Source organism: Protomyctophum bolini, assembly GCF_963924005.1.
Source record: "Protomyctophum bolini genome assembly, chromosome: 11".
Classification (NCBI taxonomy): Eukaryota; Metazoa; Chordata; class Actinopteri; order Myctophiformes; family Myctophidae; genus Protomyctophum; species Protomyctophum bolini.
Genome location: NC_137872.1, coordinates 15,302,926 through 15,316,645, shown reverse-complemented (window position 1 = coordinate 15,316,645; position 13,720 = coordinate 15,302,926). Strand labels below are relative to the sequence as shown.

The 13,720-nt window shown below is 44.7% G+C and overlaps 1 protein-coding gene across 1 annotated transcript in view; it reads right to left on the bottom strand.

Annotated features, from left to right (window-relative positions):
• Positions 1-13,720, bottom strand: part of cacna1aa (calcium channel, voltage-dependent, P/Q type, alpha 1A subunit, a) — a gene marked incomplete at its 5' end in the record, with an annotated part of 124,316 nt that overhangs the window by 30,654 nt on the left and 79,942 nt on the right. The window contains 9 exons of the mRNA XM_080775022.1: positions 265-381; positions 6,905-6,988; positions 8,242-8,352; positions 8,925-9,089; positions 9,572-9,773; positions 10,230-10,370; positions 10,807-10,967; positions 11,332-11,431; positions 13,346-13,357. Of these exons, the coding sequence (XP_080631148.1) occupies positions 265-381; positions 6,905-6,988; positions 8,242-8,352; positions 8,925-9,089; positions 9,572-9,773; positions 10,230-10,370; positions 10,807-10,967; positions 11,332-11,431; positions 13,346-13,357 (1,093 nt within the window). The remainder of the gene's footprint in view (positions 1-264; positions 382-6,904; positions 6,989-8,241; positions 8,353-8,924; positions 9,090-9,571; positions 9,774-10,229; positions 10,371-10,806; positions 10,968-11,331; positions 11,432-13,345; positions 13,358-13,720) is intronic.

Genomic DNA, 13,720 nt, shown 5'->3' with positions numbered 1-13,720 from the left:
AAAAAGTGCCAAGCTGACCCTCATAATAACAATTTTCTCTGCGGCTCCGCCGAGTAATGACGCACGCTCATATGTGCGTCCTCACAAACGTGAAAGTAGCCAATCTGCTGTCGTCCGGAGGGGGCCGCACAAATAATATGCAAGTAGGGCAACCAAACATTGTGTGTGTGTGTGTGTGTGTGTGTGTGTGTGTGTGTGTGTGTGTGTGTGTGTGTGTGTGTGTGTGTGTGTGTGTGTGTGCGTGCGTGCGTGCGGTGTGTATACCTTGAATGACTGGACGAAGGTCCAGAGGAGGATGCGGATCGTCTCTCCTTGTCTCAACAGCTTGATGAGACGAGCCGCTCGGAACAGCCTCAGGAAGCTCAGGTTGATGAAGTTATTCTACAGCACAGAGAGACACACACACAGCCAAGGAGAGAGAGACACACACACAGCCAAGGAGAGATAGACACACACACACACACACACACACACACACACAGACAAGGAGAGAGAGAGACACACACACACACACACACACACACACACACACAGACAAGGAGAGAGAGACACACACACACACACACACACACACACACACACACACACACACACACACACATACAGGAAGAGAGACACACACACAGACAAGGAGAGAGAGACACACACACAGACAAGGAGAGAGAGACACACACACAGACACACACAGAGCCAAGGAGAGAGAGACACACACACAGACAAGGAGAGAGAGACACACACACAGACAAGGAGAGAGAGACACACACACAGACAAGGAGAGAGAGACACACACACAGACACACACAGAGCCAAGGAGAGAGAGACACACACACAGACAAGGAGAGAGAGCGACCAGAAACGACAGAGGATGTAAAGTGAGAAAGAGAGAAGCAGAGTGAAGGAGCCAGAGTGAAAGAAACACAGAGCGAGAGACAACAGAGCAGGCAGACAGGCAGACAGGCAGACAGACAGACAGACAGACAGACAGACAGACAGACAGACAGACAGACAGACAGACAGACAGACAGACAGACAGACAGACAGACAGACAGACAGACAGTTGGGAAGAGATGGGGGATCGAGTGAGAGAGAGAGAGATAGAGGGTGCGTGGGGAGACGAGAGACAAAGACAGAGCGGTAGGCAGAGAGGAAATGCAAGTTGTGAAAAAGAGAGGTAAAGAGGAGATGAATAAGGAAACAGAGAAACTCGATTGAAAGGAGTTGTAAATGAATGAAAAACGAAAAAACGAGAGAATTAAAAAATAAAGGACGGAAGGGGGTAAAAAATAAAACATCAGAGTGAAAGTATATGAGTGATAGAAAGAGAGAGCGGGAGACGGAGAGGATGACAACATGGAGGAGGGAGAGGAAGAGGTAGAAGGAAGTAGTAGTTAGTATATTTCTTTCCTCACCCAAACACACAAACACAACATCAACATGGGAAGGGCTTAGGGATGGGCTGGGTGAGCGGTGGGGGGGGGTATCATAACCAATCGGAGGGCAGGATTCAACCCACAACGAGGAAAGGATCAAGTCCAAAACAAACCAGAACCAAGTCAAGTCAAAGCAAACCAAACTGAAAGAGAAAAACAAAACAAAAGGGCAAGGCTCCGACAGGCTCTGCATATCATCCAAGGGGAATTGGACCAAACGACGACAGCAAACCTCACAGGGGGAGTGGCAGGGTCAGACAGGGGGGTGAAGGAGGTGGGGTCAGGGTCGTTCTCAGAAATCAGACTAGTTTCATCCAGCTGTTAGTTACAGGTAGTAGCTGTGTGTGTGTGTGTGTGTGTGTGTATGTGTGTGTGTGTGTGTGTGTGTGTGTGTGTGTGTGTGTGTGTGTTGAGGAGTAGTAGTAAGAAAAAGAGTGCAGGGGAGTCGTGACATTTTCTCATTAAAGGCAATCAAATGCACTGATTCTTTCCAGATAAGACACGTTTGTTTTAACTTTTATGGAACAAGCCCACAGCATGCCAATGCGCACACGCACACGCGCGCACACACACACACACACACACACACACACACACACACACACACACACACACACACACTCACACTCACACTCACACACACACACGGCCAAAACAACAACATACATATTATGGCAGCTTGTGCCCTGTCGTATGGGACTGCCCACCACATTCATGCTGAGATCAGAGGAGGTGGTGCTTGATTTGTTGAAGGACGAGCTGTAAACCACAAAATGTCAGTATGTTCTTGTCGTTCCATGTATGTCACTGCGTAGTGCGTACATGGAGCAGGCTAAAATCACACATATTACGGATTGGTCACTTGGGTTTGGGTCAGGGCCAAGACATCTTTTTAACCTATCTTCATATAATTGGTCCTCACTAGTTCCCATTATAAAATGGCAACATTTCTGTCTAATTGCTCTGTCTCAGAGGAGAGCTGTGGATAGCTCTGGTCCATATAGCGTTAGAAGGAGTTATCCTGAACGCTATGGTACTTTCCACCCTTTCCCCTCACACCCACAGTAGTGCAGTTTTAGTTACTCCCCTTCGCCGTCTACAGATCTTGTCAATAGAAACTTTCAATTGGTTCTCAGCAGACTTTACCCCAGGTGAAGGAGTTTAAGTATCTCAGGGTCTTGTTCATGAGTGAGGGGAGGACGGAGTTGGAGATCAGCCGGAGAAGCAGCAGGGGTGGTGTTGCAGTCGCTGTACCGCACTGTTGTGACGAAAAGAGAGCTGCGCCAGAAGGCAAAGTTCTCCATCTACCAAGCAATCTTTGTTCCTTTGTTCCTACTCTCACCTATGGTCATGAAGTGTGGGTCATGACTGAAAGAATATGGTCGTGGATACAAGCCGTCGAAATGAGTTTTCTCAGACGGGTGGCTGGCTCCCTTAGAGATAGGGTGAGAAGTTCGGTCACACAAGAGACACAGAATAGAACCGCTGTTGCTTTGCATGGAAAGGAGCCAGCTTTAGTATAAGGATCTAGTAAGGATGCCTCCCGAGTGTCTCTCGGGCGCCTCCCTAGGGAGGTCCTCGACACACGTCCCACTGGGAGGAGACCCCGGGGCAGACCAAGGCGCAGTTGGAGGAAATACATCGACTCACTGGCCTTGGAACGTCTCGGAATCCCCGAGGAGGAAGTCATTAATGTTGCTCTGGAGAGGGAAGTCTGGAGCTCTCTGGTGGAGCTGTTGCCCCCGCGACCCGACTACGGATAAGCGGTTGAAGATGGATGGATGGATGGATGGCACAAGCGCTGCACCTAAGCCACCACTAGGTGGCAGTCAATGAGTTTTAATTGGGAAAAGAAAAACTAAAGCAAAACATAAGCTTGTAGTACAGAGTCCTTCAATCATTTACCACGGTTATAAAGAGATATCTTGGATGCCTTCATGCAAGAGGATTTGGCAGCAGGCACATGCCCATTGTGTTCCACTTGTACACTTGCGACTGTGCATGTGTGCATGCGTGTGTGTGTGTGTGTGTGTGTTGGACAGATAGATGGTCTCTGCAGACATGCAGTTAGGCAGCATGCATCACTGGCACCATGCCGTGGTTATTAAAGCCTGGAGCTCCAGTCACTCTGTTCCCTTATATACTGTGTAGTCTCTTCCTGTCACGGCACCCGTGTCCTTATATACTGTGTAGTCTCTTCCTGTCACGGCGCCCGTGTGCACGTCAAGTGTTCTGTGTGCAATCGGCATAACGATGCTCTGTCCACTTTTTATGCGTGTTGTTTTTGTTGCATGACACTATAGCAACAAGGCACCCAACACACTACTGTATCTATCCATCCATCTATCCATCTATAGCTTTCTAAATGAGAAAACACTGAAGGTGGTAAACCTGCTATCCTGTGGGGATGGAATGCTAATAAGGGATGCCTTTGATTCAAAACCTTTACTGAATATAAAAATCGAACTAAATTCAGTAGTGTACACATTTTTTGTGTAATTGTAAAACAATTAAACAATAGTTAATCTCTTGCACAATTAACTTCATAATATTATGTAACTGTGAAATTCATAATTCATACAGTTAGGGGTTTTTTTTAGTATCTGCCGATACCGATCCAATATTTATATTTTATAGAACACGTTTATGCCATATCACAATAGTACAATATCCCAAATCACAGACAATATCCAGTCTAATTATCATGATATGGATATAAGATTGATACTATAGATCACATGTTTTGGGTCCCGATCCGATTCCGATCATTTGAAAATTACGTGATCGGCCCGATTTCCGATCACCCGATCTGATTGGGACAACCCTACATACAGTAGCATACATATTATACATTAGACATACATATTATTTATATGTGTATAATCTGACAGCCCTAGTTAGCTAGCCCTAGGGAGAAAAAATAAAGAAACCTTGAACCGTGAACAAATCTACAATGTACAAGTGCTCACTATCATGACCTCCTGGTGTACAGTATATGTGGTTGGACGGACATTACTCTCTACAGTGACTGGTAGCCCAGTAACCCAAAGAGCTCTGCTATCTCTGGCGGTCGGGATCAAGCAACACATGCACGGTTCAACACATTGCAGGAAGACGTTCAAATGGATGCAGTAAAAAAATAAAAAATAATCTACAAAAAAATTACAAACCATCTACATGTGGATGTTGCAGACGCATGGTTTATAGCGGCAAATTTTGGGGAAAATTTGGTCGAACCGAACAACAACCAGATCGCACCACACCGGCCAGTCGTCACAGATGGGCACACACGGGTTTCATAGTGCATTTTGATTGGATGGAATCGCCAGAAATTGGGAGTTTGGGGTGGGGGTGGTGGGGGTGGGGGGGTCAGAATAGAAAGAGAAGGGGGTATGGGTGGGGGGCCATTGTAGATCGCCGTTTACGGTTTAAAGAAAGCATGTAAAATAGAAAAAAAGGAAATAAAGAAAGACAAAACAAGAAAACAAGAAATCACTGGTCAAAATGGCATAAAACAATTAGCACAGCAACAGTCAGTTGGACATTCATTTCATAAACAAGGTTGCTGTCGGGCGGGAACCATGTCCAAAACTGTTACTTTTCAAAATATATATAAACTGTATTCCAATGGATCCAAAGTAGTTAATCATTAGTCACAAGCTCTTGTTAATACATTTATGTTTTAAAAATTACTGAAAAAAAGCTACAAACTCAGTGATCTTACACATCGGCTATTTTGTCTATACTCTTGCGTGACACTCTCGTACAATGAATGTACATCAATGTAGGGCATTTATTTACATACAAAGACAAAAGTTTCAATATGGAGACACAAAGGTTTCTGCCCAACTGCAACACTCGTCAACACAGTAGGGATACAGAAGACCTAAGATGCTGGTAGGTTATTTTTTTATGTAGAATAAAAAAAAACAGGGAAAATACAACAGCAGATCTTCCTTTGTACTATAGCCTCGGTACCTAAAACAAACATCTTTGTGCTGTAATAATGACGATAAACGCGACAAAATTGCCCCTGCCCAATTACCTTAATACCGTATAACTGACCAATGAAATTTACCAGCTACAGTGAATTTAATGCCCGACAAATTGGGACCCACCAGGATTCTTATGTCATGGGTATCCAAATTGCTAGATAATATGATGAAGGATTATTCTATAGGTAATTTCATTAGATGTCAAAATACACAAACACTCTTGTAACCCCTGACACACATGCACACTCCTGAGTGTAACAAATGCATATCCTTACAATAACTCTCACAAAACAATGACGGCCGTTTCAGACGAGGAGCGCGTGACGCAGACGTTCTCGGCTGGATCTCATTAGGGCCGCGGGCCTCGTAGCGTGAAAACAAAAGCTGACCACAATCCAGCTGTATAGCCTCTCAACGTCTCTGCGCGGCCAAATTAATCGCCCGCTTCTCACTGAAAATGAATTACCAAGGCGGGTCGGTCGCTTCCTGTCTGAAACGACCTTTTAAATTAAATGCTTTCTGGAACACATTGCCTACTTAACCACATGATCCCTAGCACCCCCCCCCCACACACACACACACACACACACACACACGCACACACACACTCTCATCCATACCTCACATCTCTCCTACCCTACTAGGGTAGCGCTGCCATGTGTTTCTGATTGCTGTACTGCTTTTGTCAATTTAATTTTCTCTGCTAGATCAAAAAAGGTCTATCTGTATCAGCTAAGGTACTCTCGTTAGCCTATATTAACTAATGTCAGCTAATATTACCCTAATAATGCAGCAACATTTGAGAACCACTGCACAAGAGACATGTACTGAAAAGGTTTTGTGCCAACGTACAGTATCAATGGATACAGTGGTTACAATGACTGTGATGCTGCATTAACACATGTGACCCCTTGGAACCCCCTCAAGGACTCCTGAGGGGTCCCCGGACCCCACTTTGAGAAGAGCTCAAACAAAGTGCTTCTCGCCGTGGTGTCGCTGGCTCAGAGCTATGGTCTCTCCTCTCCCAGCTGGGACAATTATATAAGACTTTCAGTGCGAGTCCATGCTTGACTGAACAAAGGAAGACGCTCAATGGTGGCCTTGACTCTCTCTCTCTCTCTCTCTCTCTCTCTCTCTCTCTATATACTGTATGTCCATCTTGTCCTCTGTTGTGTACCACTAGTACTTTAAGATGTGCAGACAGATGGGCCTGCAGATGTGTGCTTAAATCCACTTAGGAGGCACATGCATGCACAAACATGCGCGCACGTGCACGCGCACACACACACACACACACACACACACACGTGCTCCTCTCTCTGTGTGTACTTGTTTTTCCATCCTGGTGGGGACTTTGGTTGTTCAAGCTCACTGACACACAGAGGCATCTTTCAAACACACACCTTTTTTCCCCTCCTTCCCCGCCACCCATCCACCCCCTCGCGCAAAGACGCATGCACGCACACGGGCAACACTTACCCCCAGCTCGGTAACTAGGATGTCAGTGATGCTGCCCAGAACTGTCACGCAGTCGAAAATATTCCAGGCGTCTTTGAAATAATTCTGTGGGGAGAGAGAGGGGGGTTATGATGGAAGGGGAAGATGTTTTAGATAGATGGAGACAGGTTGGGTGCACGAGTGACACGGGACAAATGGAGAGAGAGTGATAGCGAAGCGAGAGGACCCCAACAGGGATGCACAGTAGCAACGGGAGATGGGAGTGAGGTGTGAGGGAAAGACATGGAAGACATTGGAGAGGACAGAGAGAGAGAGAGAGAGAGAGTACAGTATCAGATGGGAACAGGAAGCAGATCAGAACATCAATGACGTCATGTGGGGCAGTGTGTACTCGTCAGGAGACTTGACCTCTGGCCTCCAGAACCCACATACTATACTGTACTGTACTGTACTGTACTGTACTATACTGTACTGTACTGTACTGTACTGTACTGTACTGTACTGTACTGTACTGTACTGTACTGTACTGTACTGTAGATGCATACAAACTGGACCATTGGACCAGTGGTCTTCTGGACCAGGGCCCACTTGAAAACCTCATCTGAGCATGTTTCAATCCATTGTGTTCCGGCTTGGCTCAATGAGACTAGTTTTCCTTAACCTATTTATCACTTATCAGTATGACGATGAAACCTCATTTTTAATAATTAGTTTAAGTTAGTTATTGTTTCTGCCAGGCTGAAGGCCTGGCCGAGACTATGTTTTTGCCCCTGTCTGTCAACCGTGTCAGGGGACACCATAGAGCTATAAAGGATAGAGACCGAACCGGAGCGCTAGCCCCGCCCCCCAAGCAAGTGGCGTTTTGAAGCACCCGGAAAGACTGCCGGAAATATCATTATAACTCAATGGCTCGAGCAAGTGGAGGTTTAGCCTAGCCTAGCCCCGGACCTCAATTTTGAGGTCCGTCATGAACGTCCGTCCACCTCCATTAAAGTGCTGCAATTCCAGTAGGTAGTGGCATCTTCAACGTTGGATAGCCTTACTGGGGGCTTGGGGGAAACTAAGGGACGGCATAAGGACCGACTGCTGGTCACTGCGAGCCCTTCATTGTGGGCTGTCCAACGTATTGCCTGCAGCCAAACTGTGCATTAGACAGGTCAAGGAGAGGCCGAGTGGAGCATAGGGGGAGAGAAGTAAATAAGAGCATGCACGCACTCACATGTACATAATGTGGGGACATTATACAGTCCTCTCCTATATTCGGTTAGACAATTCTTGTCACATTAAAGCTTTAAAACTTTGGAACTTCTTTTCGTGAATAAAGTATTTTAACCAATTAGTATGGTAGAGTTACTCACCAATACTCCAAAGGCGATGATCTTTAGTATACACTCCATGGAGAAGAGAGAGGTAAATACAATGTTGAGGTTGGCCAAAGCATCATCGTAGGCTTGGGACGCTCCATCAAACTACACACACACACACACACACACACACACACACACACACACACACACACACACACACACACACACACACACACACACACACACACACACACACACACACACACACACACACACACACACACACACACACACACACCCACACACACACACACACACACACACACACCCACACACACACACACACACACACACACAATCAGTTAAAATTCCTTGAAAATATGTTCACACAGTATAAATAGTAGATACTACTCAACAACAGCAGTGATCTTGCCAAGGGCCCCCATAAGAGAGGATTTTACTTTTCTTAAGATTAATAATTATACCCCTGTTTATGTTTTATCATAATGATGTACAGTATATCTGGCCTACCTGCTATACTATTACATGTGGCCACTAGATGGCCATGTCAGACTTGTCAACATACTGTACTGTATTATATTACATTACATTGGTGAACCCTCAGTGACCAATACATGCATTTGATATGTTTGCACAAGAGACTGCAGAACACTGTCTTGCACTATATGCAGGTTGGTTTGTGTGTGCGTGCGTGCGTGACAACGTGTTTTCACCTTCATCATGAGCACGATGGTGTTGAGCGCGATCATTGCCATGATGGTATACTCAAAGGGCGGGGAAACAACAAACTCCCACATTCGGTACTGAAAGCTCTGTTTGTTTGCTGGCATGTGACGTGTCAGCGGCCTGGCGTTGATGGCAAAGTCTATACAAGCCCTCTGGAAAACAAAACAACACCAATACAAATGAAACATTCAGGACCGTGTTAATTATACTGTACACATGTTGACATAACTGACATCTCATGTCGCCCTATTTCTGCTAAATAGCCTCAACTTGCAATTTTTAACCATGGTTATACAGCTATATAAAGGCTATAAAGGTTACCGGTATACAGCTTTTCTCAACATTTTTTCAAGTTTGTCTGACTCAAAAGGCAGTTTCTAAATGCTTATCTCAACTACAGTAGTAGTCTCTCGAGACACTGTTTACAAATGGTTCCACCAAACCCTGCCCTGTACACCTTGTTTCCTTTCCGCTGACGACAGCAGACGACTGCCTTTTTTCACTGACGAAAATGAAATAAAAACAGAATAAGCTACGATGACCAAAACTAAAACATAACTAAATATAATGACAATTCCGTCAACAGCCCTCCCCTGTCTCCTTTCTCCTTGTTGTCCTTGCCGCCCCACGTCACCTCATTTTTTTCCAGGCTGTACTCTTCCATCATCTTGTCTCCCTGCTCTTGGAAGGTGATGATGATCAGAGCCACGAAGATATTGACGAAGAAAAAGGGGAAGACCACGAAGTACACCACGTAAAAGATGGACATCTCCATCCGGTACCCCGGGCTCGGGCCCTGGTTCTCATAGGTCGCATCCACTGAATGTTTCAGCACTCTGGAAAGGACAGAGCAGGGGCAGGAAGGAAGTTGGAACATGTGTGAGAAATGTGAAGCGTCTGCATGCGTGCCTGTTTGTGTGAATGTTCAGTGTGTACAACATATGGGTGAATACTGTATCTTATTAAATGTGAAATGTCAAGTAGAGCTCTTCACGGGTACAATATGCAAGGCAAGCCACTGCCTGCCAGACGGATTTGAATTGAAAACGCCATTCTTTAAAATCTCGGAAATGATCAGATCTCGGAACAAATCGGGTCCATAAGAAAAGAAAGAAGGTCGGAACGGCTCAGAATCGGACCAAATTGTCAGGGGTCCCCTCAGGCTCGGTGCCGTTATTTGAAAGAAATCTCGGAACGGGTTGGAATCGGATCAATTTCTATTTGACCTATTAAGAGCTCTAACGTGAAGTCTGTGTATGTGTGTGTGTACGTGCATGTGTGTGTGCACTCACTGCGGCCACCCCTCCCCAGTTGACACTGTGAAGAGGGTGAGCAGGGCCCAAGCCACGTTGTCGTAGTGGAAATCGTACTTCTTCCACTCCCGCTTCTGCGCCTTCACTTCGTTATCGTTTATATAAACCAAATATTCGCCCCTGAAACACACATGGCACACACGCACGTACGTCACCCTTTAATACGTTATCCTGTTCATAAACCACACTCATCCCTGAAACACGCAATTAACAATGTTGGCACGTAGCAGATGCTGTTATCCAAAGTGACTTAGAAGTGGGGGATAAGAGAAGCATGAACACTATAGTCAGCTATAATGATAACCAGTCAAATGATTTAATAAGCCACCGTGATTTGCTGTTACAAAATAAAGTCATAAGATATGACTATATTCAATACGGCGGTGTATAAAATATCTCCATTATGCAAGTAAAAAAAGAGTAAAATTATATATGTATTGTTTAATAATGAATATGCCTACAACGGTGACAGGTGAGAAAATATCAAATGGAAAATAGGAAAAATAAATAAAAAATTAAAAATAATCTATAAGACTAAAAAGGAGACACGGCATACCGGCAATCGCGCTCAAATTCTTTGGATTCATCAGTGCAGAAAAAGAAGCGTCCCTTAAACAGCTGCACGGCCACCACAGCAAAGATGAACATGAAGAGCATGTAGACGATGAGGATGTTCAGCACGTTCTTCAGAGAGTTGACGACGCAGTCAAACACGGCCTGGCGTCACAGAGACACGGGAGATAACAGTGTTCATCTCACAGAAGGAAATAGAATTTTTTAAAAGCCATACATGGGCAACTGTGGGCCACAGGCGGCTATTTTTGCTATGACAGAAATATGGAGTGAGTTTGTAACTATAGTGGCCCTCTCCAGCTTCAAAGTTGCCCACCCCTGAACTAAGCTATGATGACTAAAACTAAGACTAAATATATTGACACTTTTGTCAACACATACCGTACATATATGCGTGTTTACGAATCAAAAACAAAAAATTGTTTGGCAACACTAACTCCATTTTTCTCAGTGAGAGCTAGACATATTCTGTCACGTTCACTGTTATCACAAAGGTCCTTGAACGTACCTTAAGCTTGGGTAGACGTTTGATGGTCTTGAGCGGTCGCAACACTCTCAGGACCCTCAGAGACTTAATGGTGCTGAGGTCATTACCCTTGGTGGTTCCCCTGTACGCACGCACACGCACGGTCGCACGCACGCACGCGCACACACACACACACACACACACACACACACACACACACACACACACACACACACACACACACACACAAAGGCACAAAGGCAGTCAGCAAAGGAGGAGCATGCATGCATAGGGTAAATGGCAAGCTTTATATGTCCTTGGGATTCCACAATGGCTGGAGGCAGCCATTCCTGGATCGTATAGCTGTTGCCGAGTTAACTCAAGATGAGTAACTGCGTCTGGGTTAAACACATAGCAACACATGCAGCATTTGCTATTATATTACCCTGTAGCCTTATTGCTAAGTGTAATGTTAGGGTTATTGCTACATGCTACAGTCAAGTGGTATTTTCAACTACATGCTATGGGAACTGATATCATCCATTCCTAGCAGCTAGCTATGCCTGCGCTGCGCTGCAATGCATTTCAATGCTTTCTTTAAGATGGCTAAAGAATTGGCCAGCACATGCCCAGGCTAGTGGTGCCGTTGACTCATGCTGCATTGAAACCTTGCTTTCCATGCCATCATAGATCTGTCTAAGGAACTATATAACATTCAGAGACATTTTTAGAGAGTTTGGTCTTAGAGAAAGACACAATAGCAGATGACTGAGGACAGCACTGTTATTGTAGTATCTTAGGGCCAGTTGTTCACTGTCTATGATGTTACGTGCACTTTGCAGACAACTGATAGAAATACCCTACTGGCTTCAAACATGAGAATAGCCAAGAAAGTGCTATGATGTCATTTCAACTTCTACAGTGCTGTCTATATAACTACAAGTCACATATTTGTTTTTTGCCAAACTCTCTCTTCTTTACAATCTACACATATTTATACATTCATTCAGCCATGACCAATTCTTAAGTCTCCCAACCCTGGCAAGGATAAGCTGGATTCATGGCAATGCTCAAACAGCATGATATCTTGTCTTGTTGCAAAGATATTTTACCAGCATTTCTGACTTGAAATGCTGAGGCAGACCTCTTTCTTTTCGGGAGAGAACAATAGAATGAGATAATATTAGATGTGTGGGGAAAGACTGAGGCAAACCCTAACATTCTTTTTTAAATCTCAGTTTATTCTCAGTTTCCTTCAGCCTATAAGCAAACAATGTATACCATTGCAATTCACTGATATACATGTATGCATAACTTGCTGACTTATGTTCCCTGAATACCAGAGTAATTAGACACAAACAAAACTTATTTTCAAACCACACCAATAGATTAACTTGTAAGCAACAAGTAACATTTTGTGGAGTTTTCACCTCACAGCTCTGTGTTCCAAGAATATTTGATGTGTGTGTGTGAGTTATTCCCGTGGGTGAGGAGTTCTATTGTCGACTTGTGTAGCAGCTGTACGCGCAGCTGCTACACCAGTCGTACCGTGATGAAGTGCACTGTCTATTGGAAAAAGTAAATTGCATTTATAGTTACAGGTATGTCCGCATTTGTGTGGGAGTGATTCTACAAATCACTGCTCATCACCATCTGCTCTCCAACCCATTTGTCACATTTCCCGCCCCATCTATCTATTAAACCTCATGACCTTTTGTTTATTCTGGGGGTCTTTCCATTCAGAAGTCTGTTGTTTATAGTTTCTATCTTCCCTGCTCTGATCCAATGTCTTAGTGTTCACATAAGATTCCAATGGGATTTGCCTCTGGTTTGGGGTCAGACTTGACTCAGAGAACCGGTTCAGTTTTGAGCCAGAGCTGTTCCACACAGATGACACATGGCGAACAATGGGAAGAGAAAACACCAAATTGATGATGACATAATGGACCAGGTGTTCGACAAGAAAAAGAAAGAGAGAAAAGCCTTGTGATCAGAAGAACAAGCAGCAGGAGGAGGAGGGGGGAGCTATAGGAGGACAAGAGAAAGAAAACGTTACCCGCCGCCGCTGCTGTAGGTCCCGGAGAGAAAGGGGGGAGACACAGGGAGACGGAGGGTAGAAATAAAGACAGGAAGAAAGGCAGACATGTAGATAGGTACACAGACAGAAGGTGGGAGAAACAGACCAGGAGAAGGGCGGGATTTGGAGATAGAAAGAGAGAGCAAGGCCTGCGTTTTGTTAAATTACCCCTCCCACCCAGAACTTGAGCATGCACAGCCGCTTAGGTGTACTTTCATCATTGATGGCTGATCAATGATCATTAGACTTCATTGGGAGCTGGCGGAGAATTCATGTTAGTAACTCTCAAACATTGCATTCTAGATCAAAGTAAACTCTGAATTGAACTTAAGTGATATATAACTAGTTAATAAT